Genomic DNA, 13,220 nt, shown 5'->3' on the forward strand with positions numbered 1-13,220 from the left:
TGTTCCAGCTTATGCTGTTCCAGTGCTTTTCAGAGTCCTGCAGGGCACTGGGATCGACTGCCCCAGGGCTTTGTGGAGCAAAGCCTCTCCTCCATCCTTTCCCATCTCAGCCAAAAATGCTGTCATGGGGTCACTGGTTCTGTTTGTTAATTCCATAGTTGTTGTTGTTTTGTTTGCCTTGTTATGTCTACTAGTAAAAAATTGTTATTCCTATCCTTATATCTTTGCATAAAATCGCCTTAATTTCAAAGTTATAATAATTCAGAGGGAGAGGTTTGCATTCTCCAATCCGAGGGAGAGTCCTGCCTTCCCTAGCAAACACCTGTCTTTCAAACAGAAACAAATTTTGGCACCCAACAGGGAGCCTAAGGGCATAAAGAGAAAAGAGTGAAAAAAGAATAACAGTTCTTGAGTAACCTAGATTTTTTTTTGTGTGCTGAATTAAGAAACTTCGTTAGGTGGCACCATGTGGTCGAGCTTACCCTAGTTCAGGTAGCACGTAGTCATGGCTATATTTCTGCCATTTGCAGCATCTTATCTCCCATTGAATCATTAAAATGGATATGTTCATGGACAAAGACTCTCTAACTAGTTCAAGTCAGAAAGTTGTGTGTTTATTGAGACACCAATGAGCTGTATGGGGCCAGTCCCTTAGAGACATGGAATCTCCTACAAGGTTCCTTGACCTCTATTTATTTCCCCAAGTCTTACATTCTGTATATATGCATAATCCCAGCACCTCCCATCCCTGCTCTCTGTTAAAATGAGGATATTAGTCCTTCAGGTGTGTGCAATTCTTCTCTCAAATTGAGTCAGTGGTCTTGAAGGATGAAGTAAGGAATGTCTTCATCAGGTCTCTGTGACTCTCTGGCACAATCCCATGTCCCCTGCTTCGTGACTGATTGGTATAAAGTCCAGGTGCTGGTCATTGTTCTACTGGTTTCAATCTGTTCTTATAAAGGTTCACTAACTCCATCTCTTTCTAGAAACAAAACTGAAACAAGGTCATAATGGCAAACAATACCTCCATTATCTCTAGCTTAAGCATCTAATAATCATCAGTCTATCGTTTATTTATCAAACTTACACCCTGACAATATGAATTGCTTCTAAGCCTTAGCTAAAATCTTAACTCTTACAAATCGTGAATCAGTGGAAAAGAGGAACTGGGACTGCGGGAAGAAGGGTCCCTTGGTGACCATGGGGCACTGGGGGTGCTGAGTCAGGGTTGCCCTGGAGCTCTTGGCTACTGTGGCTGCTGGGGGGCTGCTGGGGGGCACCCCCGGACCTGTGCCCTGCACACACAGGGCTGTTCCAGGAGATGGTTCAGTCCCAGTGTCACTTCATTAACGGCACCGACCGCGGGAGGTTCGTGGAGAGGAACATCTCCAACCGGGAGCAGTTCCTGCACTTGGGCAGCCATGTGGGGCTGTAGTGGGGACACCTCCTTTGGGGACAAGGTTGCCAGGTACTGGAACAGCGACCCGCAATGGATGGAGCACAGACGGGCTGCGCTGGACAGGCACTGCCGGCACAACTCCGAGTTGTCCAGCCCGTTCCTCGTGGAGCGCAGAGGTGAGCGTGGGGCAGAGCGTGTCCCCTCGGGCCCTGCCCTGGGAATGACCCTGGAGCCCCTCAAAACCTCCCTGGGAATCACCCGAGACACCTCAGCCCTTCCTGTGCCCATCCCTGGAGCCTCCTGCCCCCTCATCCCAAGTGACTCCGGTGGCTCTCCCAGTCCATCCCAGTCTCTCCCAGTGTCCTCACAGTCCTTCCCAGTGTCACCAGAGTCCCTCCCAATTTCTCTCAGTTCACAGCCATTCCACTCCCAGTCCCATCCCAGTCCTAACTCCACTCCCGGGCCTCCACCCTCTTTTCCACTGCCATGCCAGTGCCCCTCCAAATCTCTGCTTTCTCTCCCAGTGAACCCCCAGTCCCTCCCAGTCTTTTCCAAGTCCTTTTCAGCCCAGTCCCAAATTTCCACCCTCTCTCCCATTGCCCCAACCCACTCCACTCTCTCCAAATGTTCCTCCACTCTCTCCAATTTCGTTCCTAATCCTTCTGAATGCTGCACCAGCCCTCTCTCATTGGGGAACAGGTCAGTGGCCACCACATGCCCCAAAAGCTCCTGCTGGCCCTGGAACCCCCTCAGCTGGATCTTGGCAGGGTAGAAATCCATCACAGAATAGAGCAGGCAGCTGGGGCTGGGCTGAGAGCTCGAGGGTCACAGTGAGATGGACACACTGGGGGCACTGGGAGAGAGTGGGGACACACTGGGATCAGCTGAGGGGAACTGGGAGGGCATTGAGTGAGCCTGGAGGAGCTGGAAAATGACCAGGGATTGGAAAACAGGGGTTGGGATGAGGTTGGTTGTGCTGGGAAGAGACTGAGAGGGTCTTGGTGAGTCCTGGTGGGGCTGGGAAGGGTCTGGGAGAGGGTTTGGGGGCCCTGGGGTGGTGGAGGACAACTAGGAGGGGGTTATGAGATCCTGAGAGGGACAGAAGGCGCTTTGGTGGGTCCTGGGAAGGCTGAGAAGAGCCAGGGAGGAGGTTTCAGGGGGTCTAAAGTGGGCTGGAGGCTATTGGGAGGGTGTTTGGAGGGGGTTGGGGTGTCTGTGAGAGGTTTTGGGGGTCCTGACTCCTGTGGACCCTCAGAGGTGCTGCAAGATGCTGCCCATCTGCCAGCAAGAAACTGGGGGATCGGGGGCTCCCTGTTTGGCTTCGTCTTCCTGGCGCTGGGCCTCGTCTTCTTACCTGTGCAAGAAGGTGAGGGGGGATCCCTCCCCCCGACTCTGTGTGCTCCCCCTGGGGCCCCCAGACGAGTGTCACCCGTTACCTCAGCCTGCAGAGCACCTGACCCAGCAGAGGCTGCAGCCCCTCCCTGTGGCCTCGGACACAGCCAGGACCCCCTGGTCCGTCCCCACGCTGATTCTGGGGAGGTCGTGTGTCACCCCCAACACTGCTGTCACTCTGGCCCTGCCGGCGGCTCCCAGTGTTCCCAATAAAGCTTCCCAGTTAGACCCAGTTCAGTTCAATGCTGGGGCGGACTGGGGAGGGACTTGGGGGGACCCCGCGGGGGGATCGTGATTGGGCGGGAGGGTGGGGTCCAGGTGGGGAACACTGGGTGCTGCGGGTCTGCCCGGCAACCGGTGAGTCATCAGAGCTGCTCTCTCTGATTGGCTGAATCTTCTTCATCGCATTGTCTGATTGGCTGAGGAGAGGCCCGGGAGTTGAGAGCAGGAACAGGAGAGATCCCGCCCCGAGCACCGAACGGGAACAACAGACCCAGCCTGGGCACGGGGAGGGAATTTATTACCAACCAAATCACAGCAGGACACGGAGAACGGAGAGAAATTTCTAAAAACCCTTCCCCTTCATCCAACAGGGACCACCAGGAGCACGGATCACCAGGGCTCTGCCCAACGGGGGTCACTGGGGATCATCCAACACCGATCCTCCCATGGAGGATGGAGCTGGAGCAGAGCACGAAGCTCTTCCTACACTCGGGGCACTCTCAGGGTTTCCCTTAGTGGTGCGTCCGTTGGTGTTGGGTCAAGGCTGAGCTCGTGGAGAAGCTCTTCCCACACTCAGGACACTCGTAGGGCCTCTCCCCGGTGTGGATTCGCCGGTGGACATTGAGGCTGGAGTTGTGTTGGAATCCCTTCCCGCAGTCAGGGCAGCGGAAAGGCCTCTCCTCTCTGTGAATCCGCTCATGTACGAGGAGAGTGGAGCGTCTCTGAAACCTCTTCCCACACACAGGACACTCATAGGGCCTCTCCCCGGTGTGAGTTTGCTCGTGGTCTCTCAGGTCAGACCTCCACCCAAAGCTCTTCCCAAATTCCAAGCAGGTGTAGGGGCCGTTCCCCTGTGTGACTCACCTGGTGCCGGTTCAGGTTGGAGCTCTGGCTGAAGCTCTTCCCACATTCCCCACACTCATACGGCTTTTCCCCAGCGTGGATACTCCGGCGCCGGAATAGGTGGGAGCTCTGCCTGAAACCCTTACCACATTCCAAGCACTTGTGGGGCTTCTCCCCTCCAGGAGGCTTCTCCACCAGCTCTGAGCTCTGCCTGGATCTCCGGCCGCCTTCCCGGCTCAGGGAGGGTCTTTCCTCCTCACAGCTCCCTGGGCTGGGTTTGCAGCCTCTCCTCATGAGGGATCTCTGGGGCTTTTCCTCCTCCATCCACGCACAGACTGGGAATGGAAATCCTGGATTGGGGAAAGAATAAGAGGAGAGGGCCTTCAGCTGGGGGTTCCTCCTTGCCCAAGCTCATCCCAGGAAATCATTGGGCATCGCGTGTCTGTAAGGACCACCAAACACTGAGATTGAGCCAAAAAATTCTCCAAACATCAAGACACAGATACAAACCTCCCAAACATCAAGATTTAGCCAAAACCCCCTCCAAAATACAATCAGGCAACGCAGAACACCAACACGAGAACGTTTATCCCTGTAAAGCTCAGAAACACCAAGATTCAGCCCTCTGAAAATGGTGGATCCCCCTCTACAGTCACCTTCCTGGGGCTGAGGGTGAGGTCGCACACATCAAGAGGGGTGGAACCTTGCGCTACCTCGTTTCTGCTCCTCCTATGCCTCCTGTGTCCCTGCTCCTCCTCTCATTCCTCACACTCCTACTATTCCTCTTCATCCCTCACGACCTCACATTCTCCTGCCACGTTCATCCTTTGACCATTTTGTTCTTCAACCCTGCTTCTCCTTCCCTTCGTCCTGCTGCCCCCAGGCCCAGCACCCAGTGCCGGCTCCCTCTTCCCCCCAAACCCACAGCATCCCAGCCGAGGGGCAGGGATGGAGCTGGGGCAGCTCGGCCTGGGGCAGCGCTGGGCTCTCGGCCGCTCCCGCCCGCACTCGGTCCCCACTGCAGCCGCTCCCGCCACCACAGCGCGGGGGGGCCCGGCCTTGGCGCTGCCCCCCTCCCACCTCCCCAAATTCCCCTGGCGGGGGGCGCTGGGGCCCGGGGGGCGCAGGTGGGGTCCAGGTGGGGAACGCTGGGAGCTGCGGGTCTGCCTGGACACTGCTGAGTCATCAGCGCCGCGCGCTCTCATTGGCTGAGCGCTGCCCCAGGGGCGGGGCTGCACCAAGGGGGGACACCCTGCTCCAGGGGGGATGGCCCCGAAACGGGGGACCCCCATGGGAGGAACAACAGCAAAGGGTCTGTACAAACAGATACCATTCGGAGATAGGGCCAGGGACGGGTACATAAGGAAGTGACAGCAGAAGCCATCAGTTTCACAAAATTGACCACACAGACTGCTGCCCAGCCAAGGTTCTGCTAAATTCATGAACTTACAGAAGAAGAACAAAGACTTAACAGAGCCATGAATATTATTAGCTATACAAAAGTGGGGTGCATATTAAGGGGGGGATGCAGTAGGTGGATTGGGAACTCTGTACCGCTCAAGTACTTCAGCCAATGGGGAAAGGGAGAGGGAGCTGTGGCTGGGAAAACTGGGATGAAAAGGAGGCTGTGTCCTCCAGCATCTGCAGAGACCCCATAGGAAATGGCCCATGGTCTCTTATTGGGAAGAATGAATCAGGAAAACCTTATCAATATGATTGCCAAGCAAAAGATTCTGAGAATATGGAAACCATAAGCGAGATTGCAATGAAAGCCATCTTTTAGATACCAAACCTTAGTTACTAAACAACTAGAAGGCAATAAAATAGCCAGCCGAAACTAATTCCCCCCGTGATTAAAAAATGCCTTCTGCTGGAGAGCAGGTCCAAAGGTCAGAAAAAACCCTACTAGCTTAGCAGAAGAGGTCCAAAAAGTAGTTTGTAAAGTTTAAAGTATAACACAGTATGGTAATGCAATAATTATTACAAGCTGTATACAAATGTTATAAAATTTGTGCCTTGTATTAGATTAGTTAGTAGAAATTAAAATATTCAACACATAAGAAAATTTATTGTATTGTAACAAAACCATCACTCTCTTACTTCCGGCTCTTAGCTCTCTCTCTTAACTCTTACTTCCCTCTCTTACCACCCTCTTACCTCTAACAACCATTAGCCCTCTAAAATCTTACTACTCCCCCATCTCTTACTGCCCTACTCCAAGCTGCAATGAGCAGCTCCCAGCAAGGCCCTCTTCACCCACACCCTTTTACAATAAACACAAGTTCCAAAACCTGCCGATAAAAATCTCTCTGTTTGTCCCAACTGTCCAACACACTGTCGCCGCATACACTCTCCTACAGTCACTCCTTTTTTTAACGAATGAAATTACTTTTACAGGATTCCTGTCTTCTTTGTGGACAGAAACCTCTGGTGATGTGAATTTTTCCACACACCTTGGGGCTCAGCTGGAATTCCTTCCCCCATCTGGGACAGGGGCAATGAGTGGAGCTGAAGGTGTTAAACAGGGCCATGCCAAAGGAATTCTTGCAGTAAAATGCTTAACACAGTGGCCAGAGTGGCCTCATTGTCTGCAGAATTGTGCAGCCATGGCTTTAATGGGAACTGAGGCCCAAAAACTGAAGGCAGTAGGATCTCCTATTGTTCAAGTCCAACATCAAGTCAAAGCTTTGTCAACCAAAAGAGCCTCTACATGGATGAGCAGGGCTCGGTGATTACAGAATGAAACTTGTTCTGTGGCACAGGAGGATTTAGAATCGAGGACAGGGGAAGGGTTTAACCCAGCCTCCTGTTGGAACAGCCTGGACAAGGGGCTGGGAAGAAACCTATGACTGCATTCAAGTGGGTCTTCAAGGGCAGGAGAAGGGAAAAGAGTTCCAAGACACGCTGTGATTAAGGAAAGGGAATCAGACCAAGCACAGGTCACTGCCTGCATGGTCAGCTCAACCAGTGGAGCTGGGTGTGCTTGGAACAGCCTGGGACTGAAATGCCCTGAGCAGGAAGGCGCAAACATCTTCTGGTGACACATGTGAGCTAAAAGGGTGGCAAAAGCAATTCTGACTTCTTCAGCAATCACTGGATCACTTATTGAGGTATTTCTAAAACAAATAATGCCAAGATAGGAATTTTGGAAGCAACAGACTCAGATGGGGAGCTCATTTTACAGGAAGGATCTTTCAGTAGGGTTCTGGGTGCTTTAGGAATACAGTGGGACCTCCACAACCCCTGGCACCCCCAGAGCTCAATTCAGGTAGAAAGAATGAATGGGGAAATAAAGAAACACCTTTGGAAGCTGGTGATAGAAACCAAGATGCCATGGGTATGGCTTTTGCCATTGGCTTTGGCAAGAATAAGAGCCAGACCCAGGGCACATATTCAATGATCTCCCTAGGAATTGGTATTTGGAATTCCTTACCCTGGTCATTCTCCACTTAGTGGGGTGTGGAGATAAGGGATGTAGATTTCAAACAGTCTGAGCCAGAATCCTGTCTCTTGTGAAATCTCTCCCACAGGAAGCTGGGCTGGCACAGAGCCGGCCTTGGCACTTTGCTCTTCCCAACATCCGAGCAGGACATGGGTCGTACCTAAGGACTGCAAAGCAGCATCACTGGGGGCCAAGTGCCATGGCCCATCCCAAGTGTCCCTGAGCACAGAAACAGCCGCCAGCACAGCTCAGCACGGGGGGACCCCTCACCCTGGGCTCATTTGGACTTCCCGGCTGCAGCACCAGCACAGAGGTGCCACTGAGCCTGCACTGAAGGCAACGCAGCAGCAGCCAGGGCTCCACATCGGGGGAAACCCCTGGGCCTCTGCTGAAATCCTCTGCCTGGGCACCTTCCTTTGGCATCTCCAACCACTGGGGCCATTCCTCGCTGCCACTCGTGGAGTTTCGTTGGTTTCCGTGCCTGCACTCCCACAGCTGCTGGGGAACACAACGGCACAATTCCACTCTGGCTCTCAATTACACTCACACATTGGGCTGGGGGATATAAGATTGTTGGAAAATATACCGAGTTTAAATTTTTAAAAATCTATTTCTCATGTCAGGCTTGGTTTACCCTTGCCTTGGGGAAAGGAATTTTAAAGGGTTTTTTTAAGGGATATTACACCACTCAACAAAGATGAGCTTAAGGTATCATCAGACTGGGAGTAGCCAAAAAGATATCCACAAAGTTAAGGACCATCAACAAAACATTAATGACCGTCAGCAAACATGAAGGAACACCCACCCAGACACTGCCCCCAGCAAAGATGGAGACACCTGGTCTGGAAAAGGCTGAGAAGGAAATCCAGGAGCGCAGACCTAGTTAACACCAGAGGGTAGGAAATCTGAGTCCAATAGGAAACCAAATAGTGAGAACTACACAACTTGGAACTAACGAGCATCAAACCAATGGATTGCAATGGGTTCAGACTGTATAAAGTTCAGGAAAAATCTTGTAAAACTCCTGTGTCATGGAATGGTTTTCTCTGCACACCCAGGCAATATGTGGATGAAATTATTTCTATTGCACACCCTTGCCAGATTCAAGCAATGCCTTGACTCTCTAACACTAAAAATACTGTTGTAGACTTTTTGTTTTTCTTGCAGTTCCAGTGACAAGATTAAACCATTAGAATAATTTTTAAAAATAATCCTACTTTTATATTATTATCAGTTAGGTTTGAACCATGGGTCAGAGAATCAATTTTAGTCCTAGGAGAAGAAGTAGAAAGAACTTGATTGCATTGGAATTTTTTTTGTGTATCTTTGTGTGTGGCTCTCAGTGATGGCAAAATTTTGGTATGGGTTTTTCGATGTTCACCTTTAGGTTGCATTTTGCAAAACTAGAAAAGGTTTAATGGTGTCCCTGTAACGCAAAAACAGTTAATAGAATATTTTTAAAACAAAAATGAAAAGAAAAAAAAAACCCCAAAAAACAGATTTTGGGTGGGGCCACATATGAGTCATCCAATGGCTGCTCTGGAAGAGAACCATCGGTTCCAGGAAGTCAGGAGAGGAGCTTTAGAAATGTAAATTAACACTGCTGGGGCAAAGCATGGATAACACACCAGGATCTTCTTGCCTGGGGTTGGAATTGGGCTGATTTCCTCTGTCCCTCACCCCAAGCTCTGCCTGCTTGCATAGACAGAATTTGCACAGCTAAAGGCAGAGCCCATAGTGAGGATATCTGACTGCAACAGAAATTGGATAAAGTTGCAAAGGGAAACAGCAAACAGAGAATATTGCGAAAACTTCATGAAAAAAACTGGGGGGGAATCATCCCTCTCCCCACTGCAACATGTGCTGGCACTGTCTAGGTTATACAGGGTGTATTAGAGCACTGGGGGGTTTTTGATGTCTCAAATTCAGGGGAATCAGCTGAGAATCCAAGAATGTGATGATTTAATTAGAGAAAAGTGATCAGTTCATGCAGCCCTGGCTGGAGGGAGCACCCAAAAATGGGGAAAAGATGAACAGCCACCAGAACCAATCCTACAACACCGTGGAGCAGCCCCTGGGAACCCGAACGAATTCATGTCAGAAGACAGAGAATCCATCCATAATTTGAGTGGCATAATTAGGTTAAAAACTGCCCTCGAAATGAGAGGAATGTTGGATTTGTCTTTACAAATGGGCTGAGGATCTGCTGTTAGATAAGACTAGCACTGAGAAATAAAAGAAACAATGGGAATGGATTCCCACTGATTGATGAATGGAAAAAGATGTTAGCCTTTACAAACAAACTGTAAGTTTGCTGATAAATGAAACTGGATATTGAAAGATGAAAAAAGCAATGAGGGAAAACTATGAATTCTATAAGAATTAAAAATTAAATGGCAAGGTTATCCATTAGAGAGGAATCTCAGGTATCAGACATTCCGGGAAGTCTGTACCTCTCAAGTACCTCACCCAATGGGGAAAGAGAGGGAAATGTGTCCGAGAAAACAGGATAAAAAGGAGGCTGCGTCCTCCAAAAATTTGAGAGATGCCAGGGGAATGCCCCATGGCCTCTCCCTTTATTCAAATAAAGCAAAAAGGACTCCTCTGGTGTTTGTGGATTAATTTTCCTGACACATAATAACCAACCAGACAGCTCCAGCTCCTGACCTTCCCGCTGAGCAATGCACAGAAATGCAGAACGAGACATTTCACAATGGGATGGGATCAGATTATCTACTAACAGAAGGAGGCAGAGTTTGTGGAAAATTAAATGACTCAAACTGCTGTTTGCAAATAGAGGACAACCAAAAAGTGGTAAAACAGATAACAAAACAAATAAGATAACAGCTCATATTGCAGTCCAAATGTAGAAAGCATGGGAATGGGACACGTTTTTGTGGTTCCCTGGCAGACCATGGGTTAAACCAGCGCTGTTTCTCCTCTGATGTGCTGCAGCAACTCTAATTTTTTTCCCATGCACGACACCTTGCTGAGTGCAGCTCATTCAGCAGGTGAGCAGGGGGATGCAGGTGGTAGCCAGGCCTCCTGATCCAGAAACGGCTACAAAAGGACAGGGAGTGAGGTCACTGACAATAATCCCAAAATCAAAGAGGACGAAGGAAGGAAAAACAGAGTCAATGAGTGAATCTGCTTGGAGACAGGGCCAAGAACTTGTACATGAGAAAGCAATGACAGAAATATTCACCTTCAGAAAGTTAAATATTGCTAATTGACACGGACTGCTGCTCAACTAAGATCTGGCTCCATTCCTGAATTTTGAGAAAGAGAAACACTTAACAGAGCCGTGACCATCGGATGTTATACAAAATGAAAGGGTGCATATTAACAAGGACGTGTAGCGGGCGGATCGGGAATTCTGAACCTTCCAAGCACCTCAGCGAGTGTGGAAAGGGAGAGGCAGATGCAGCCGGGAAAATGAGGATAAAAAGGAGGCTGCGTTTTAGAGACCGCATGGCAAATGCCGCATGGCCTCTCCCTTTGTTCACGAATAAAGTCACTTTGCCAGGACTCCTCGGTCTCCTCTGGGCACACAAACCTCTGGCGACGGGAATTTTGCCGGCCAGCCCCGGGCCCAGGGCAGCCACCTCTGTGCTACCGCCAGGAACCGGGACGAGCCAGCGCTGCTCCGGCAGCGGCTCCTGCCGAGGCCCCAGCGGGAAGGAGAGCGCGGGCAGCCGCTCCCGCAGCGCCCTCAGCCCAGGGGGAACACGGGCCGGCCACGGCACAACGAAGCCGCCAGAGCCCCCTGCCGCCCCCTGGGCCCGCCCGCAGCGAGCCCCGAGCCCCCGCAGAACCAAGCACAGCCCTCACCTGCGCTGGGGCCGCCTCCGAGCTCCGCCGCCGCCTCACCGGGCTCCGGCCGCTGCCGCCGCTGCCGGGCCCGCGCAGAGGGTGCACCAAGGGCGCTGGGGCCGCTCTGCCCAATCAGCGCGCGAGAAGGAGGAGTGACGGCAGAATCAGCCAATGGCAGCGAGGGGCGGGCTCTGCACACGGCCCAGCCTCGGCCCGCGCTCTCAGGGCCCCCCGGGCTGGGCGAGGCCGAAGCCGGAGATGAGGAACAGCCCTGGAACGGGCCCGGCCCGAGCCGGGATTGGCCTCACATCACAGAGAAAGTTCTCCACAGCTCCCGGCACACCCTTCCCAGGCCTTCGTGTTCGCTGCCTCCACCTCAGCGCGAAGCCCTGGAACCTCACTTCTGCTACCTCCTAATTAAGAGCATCAGTGCATGGCTTTGATTCTCCTCTAAATCGGAGAAACTGCCCCTTTGGATGAGTGGAGGAGGGGAGAGATTTCTGGCAGAAAACTCCACAAACCCACAGCAGGATAATGAGAAGTAAATGAATACTGTTCAAACCAGCTTTCCCTCACCCCTCCCTCCTTCCAGCCGCACCTCCTACCCCGGCAGTGCAGGCTGGGAGAAACGGTGCTCACTTTGAAAAATTTTAAAGGTTTATTAAACCTTAACGAAATGTATCGTATGACATGTGAAAAACGACGCTCATTTTTTTAAATTTTAGAGGTTTATGAAACCTTAGCAGAAAAATACAACGTGGACTGAAGAAGGAGAAAAATCCGTGCTGAGAGCACAGGACTAAACCCCCCCGTGCTCACCTACAGAATGGATGTTCTGCCTTTTATGCCCCTGGGCCCTCCCAAAGTCTTGTCGGTAAACTCCTTCTCTGCCGTCCATTGCTGGACACTTTCTCACAGCTTGACTGGAGCTCAGGTGTAGGAACAAGCCGGCTCTTGAGGGTGGGATTTTTCCTTCCCTCTCTGCCTGTGGAATTTTTTCCATTGACATGCTAAGGAGCACTGATGGCTCGGTCCTAGAGACCTTGAGATGGGGCAGGGAGAGCTTCCCTGGGTTTTTTTGGGAGTTTCTCTTGGAGGAGGGCAGTGGGCGAGGGGTGTTGCTCTTCCACCTTCAGGAGTCCCACTGTACATGGGCTTTCTGACAGTCCAGGCAAGGTGTTCAACTGCTTAATGCCCTCTGCCACTACAGCAGCTATTCCAAAAGCCCATCTGTATCCCGTTGGGTCTTTGTAATAGCCACTCCTGAGAAAGTCTATGCCTAGAATGTGCAGAGCCTCCAGGCCAGACACAATCGGATGTTTCTGCCACCCCTCCCCTGTCAGACTCACCTCAGCTTCCAGCAAAGACAATTCCTGTGATCCCCTCGTCACCCCAACAATGGAAACACGCTCTTCCCCCACATGTTCTGATGGTATTAGAGTGCATTGTGAACCAGTATTAACTAATACCCTGTATTCTTGTGGTTCTGATGTGCCAGGCCATCGGACCCACACCATCCAATAGACTCTGTTATCCCGTGCCTCTCCCTGGCTAGAGGCAGGGCCCCTCTAGCCCTGGCTATTACTCCTTTCCTGAACATACATAGTGGAGGTTCTTTCAAGTGGGTCTGACAGATCATCCTCCCTTCTGTAATGCCCAGCACCTTGGTCATGGGAGGTTGAGGCTACCTTCACTTTAGTGTAGCTCCCTCAGTTAGCATTTCCCTCTCTGAGTTGACACACCCATGCTGCCAGGACAGAAGTGGGTTTCCCATCCCATTTTCCCCTGTCTTCCCCATGATCATGCAGAAAAAACCATAGGTCAGCTCGTGGGGTGTACCCTCTTCCACTAGCTGGGGGGCGTGGGGCTGTAACCTTGGGGTATGAGGCTCGCACTGGTGCTGCCTTGATCTTCCTGATCTCCTCCCTCATCTCACTTATGTCACCTCTCATCCCCCTCACATCCTTCATCTCCTCCCTTATCCCTGCCTGTATGCAATCCTTGACCACAGAGGAAACCTGGGCCTGCACTGCGCCATTCATCATACTGTGAAAATCTCTAAGCTTGTTAGCAACAGAGCTCACTGTTTCTCAGTGCTCATCAGCATTA

At 51.3% G+C, this 13,220-nt stretch overlaps 2 protein-coding genes across 2 annotated transcripts; one reads left to right on the forward strand and one right to left on the reverse strand.

Moving 5' to 3' along the window:
* The first annotated feature begins 628 nt into the window (after positions 1–628).
* LOC117007083 (flocculation protein FLO11-like) lies at positions 629–3,021 on the forward strand. Its single transcript, XM_033079964.2, is given in 3 exon segments — positions 629–635; positions 1,227–1,431; positions 1,433–3,021. Coding segments are annotated over 3 exon segments (951 nt in total). The 3' UTR covers positions 2,172–3,021.
* Positions 3,022–3,294: 273 nt separating this feature from the next.
* Positions 3,295–11,191, reverse strand: LOC117007149 (gastrula zinc finger protein XlCGF49.1-like). The gene is given in 3 exon segments (XM_033080088.1): positions 3,295–3,855; positions 3,857–4,206; positions 11,130–11,191. Coding segments are annotated over 2 exon segments (741 nt in total). The 5' UTR covers positions 4,181–4,206; positions 11,130–11,191; the 3' UTR covers positions 3,295–3,438.
* Between the last annotated feature and the right edge of the window lie 2,029 nt (positions 11,192–13,220).

Source organism: Catharus ustulatus, chromosome 25, assembly GCF_009819885.2.
Source record: "Catharus ustulatus isolate bCatUst1 chromosome 25, bCatUst1.pri.v2, whole genome shotgun sequence".
Lineage (NCBI taxonomy): Eukaryota > Metazoa > Chordata > Aves > Passeriformes > Turdidae > Catharus > Catharus ustulatus.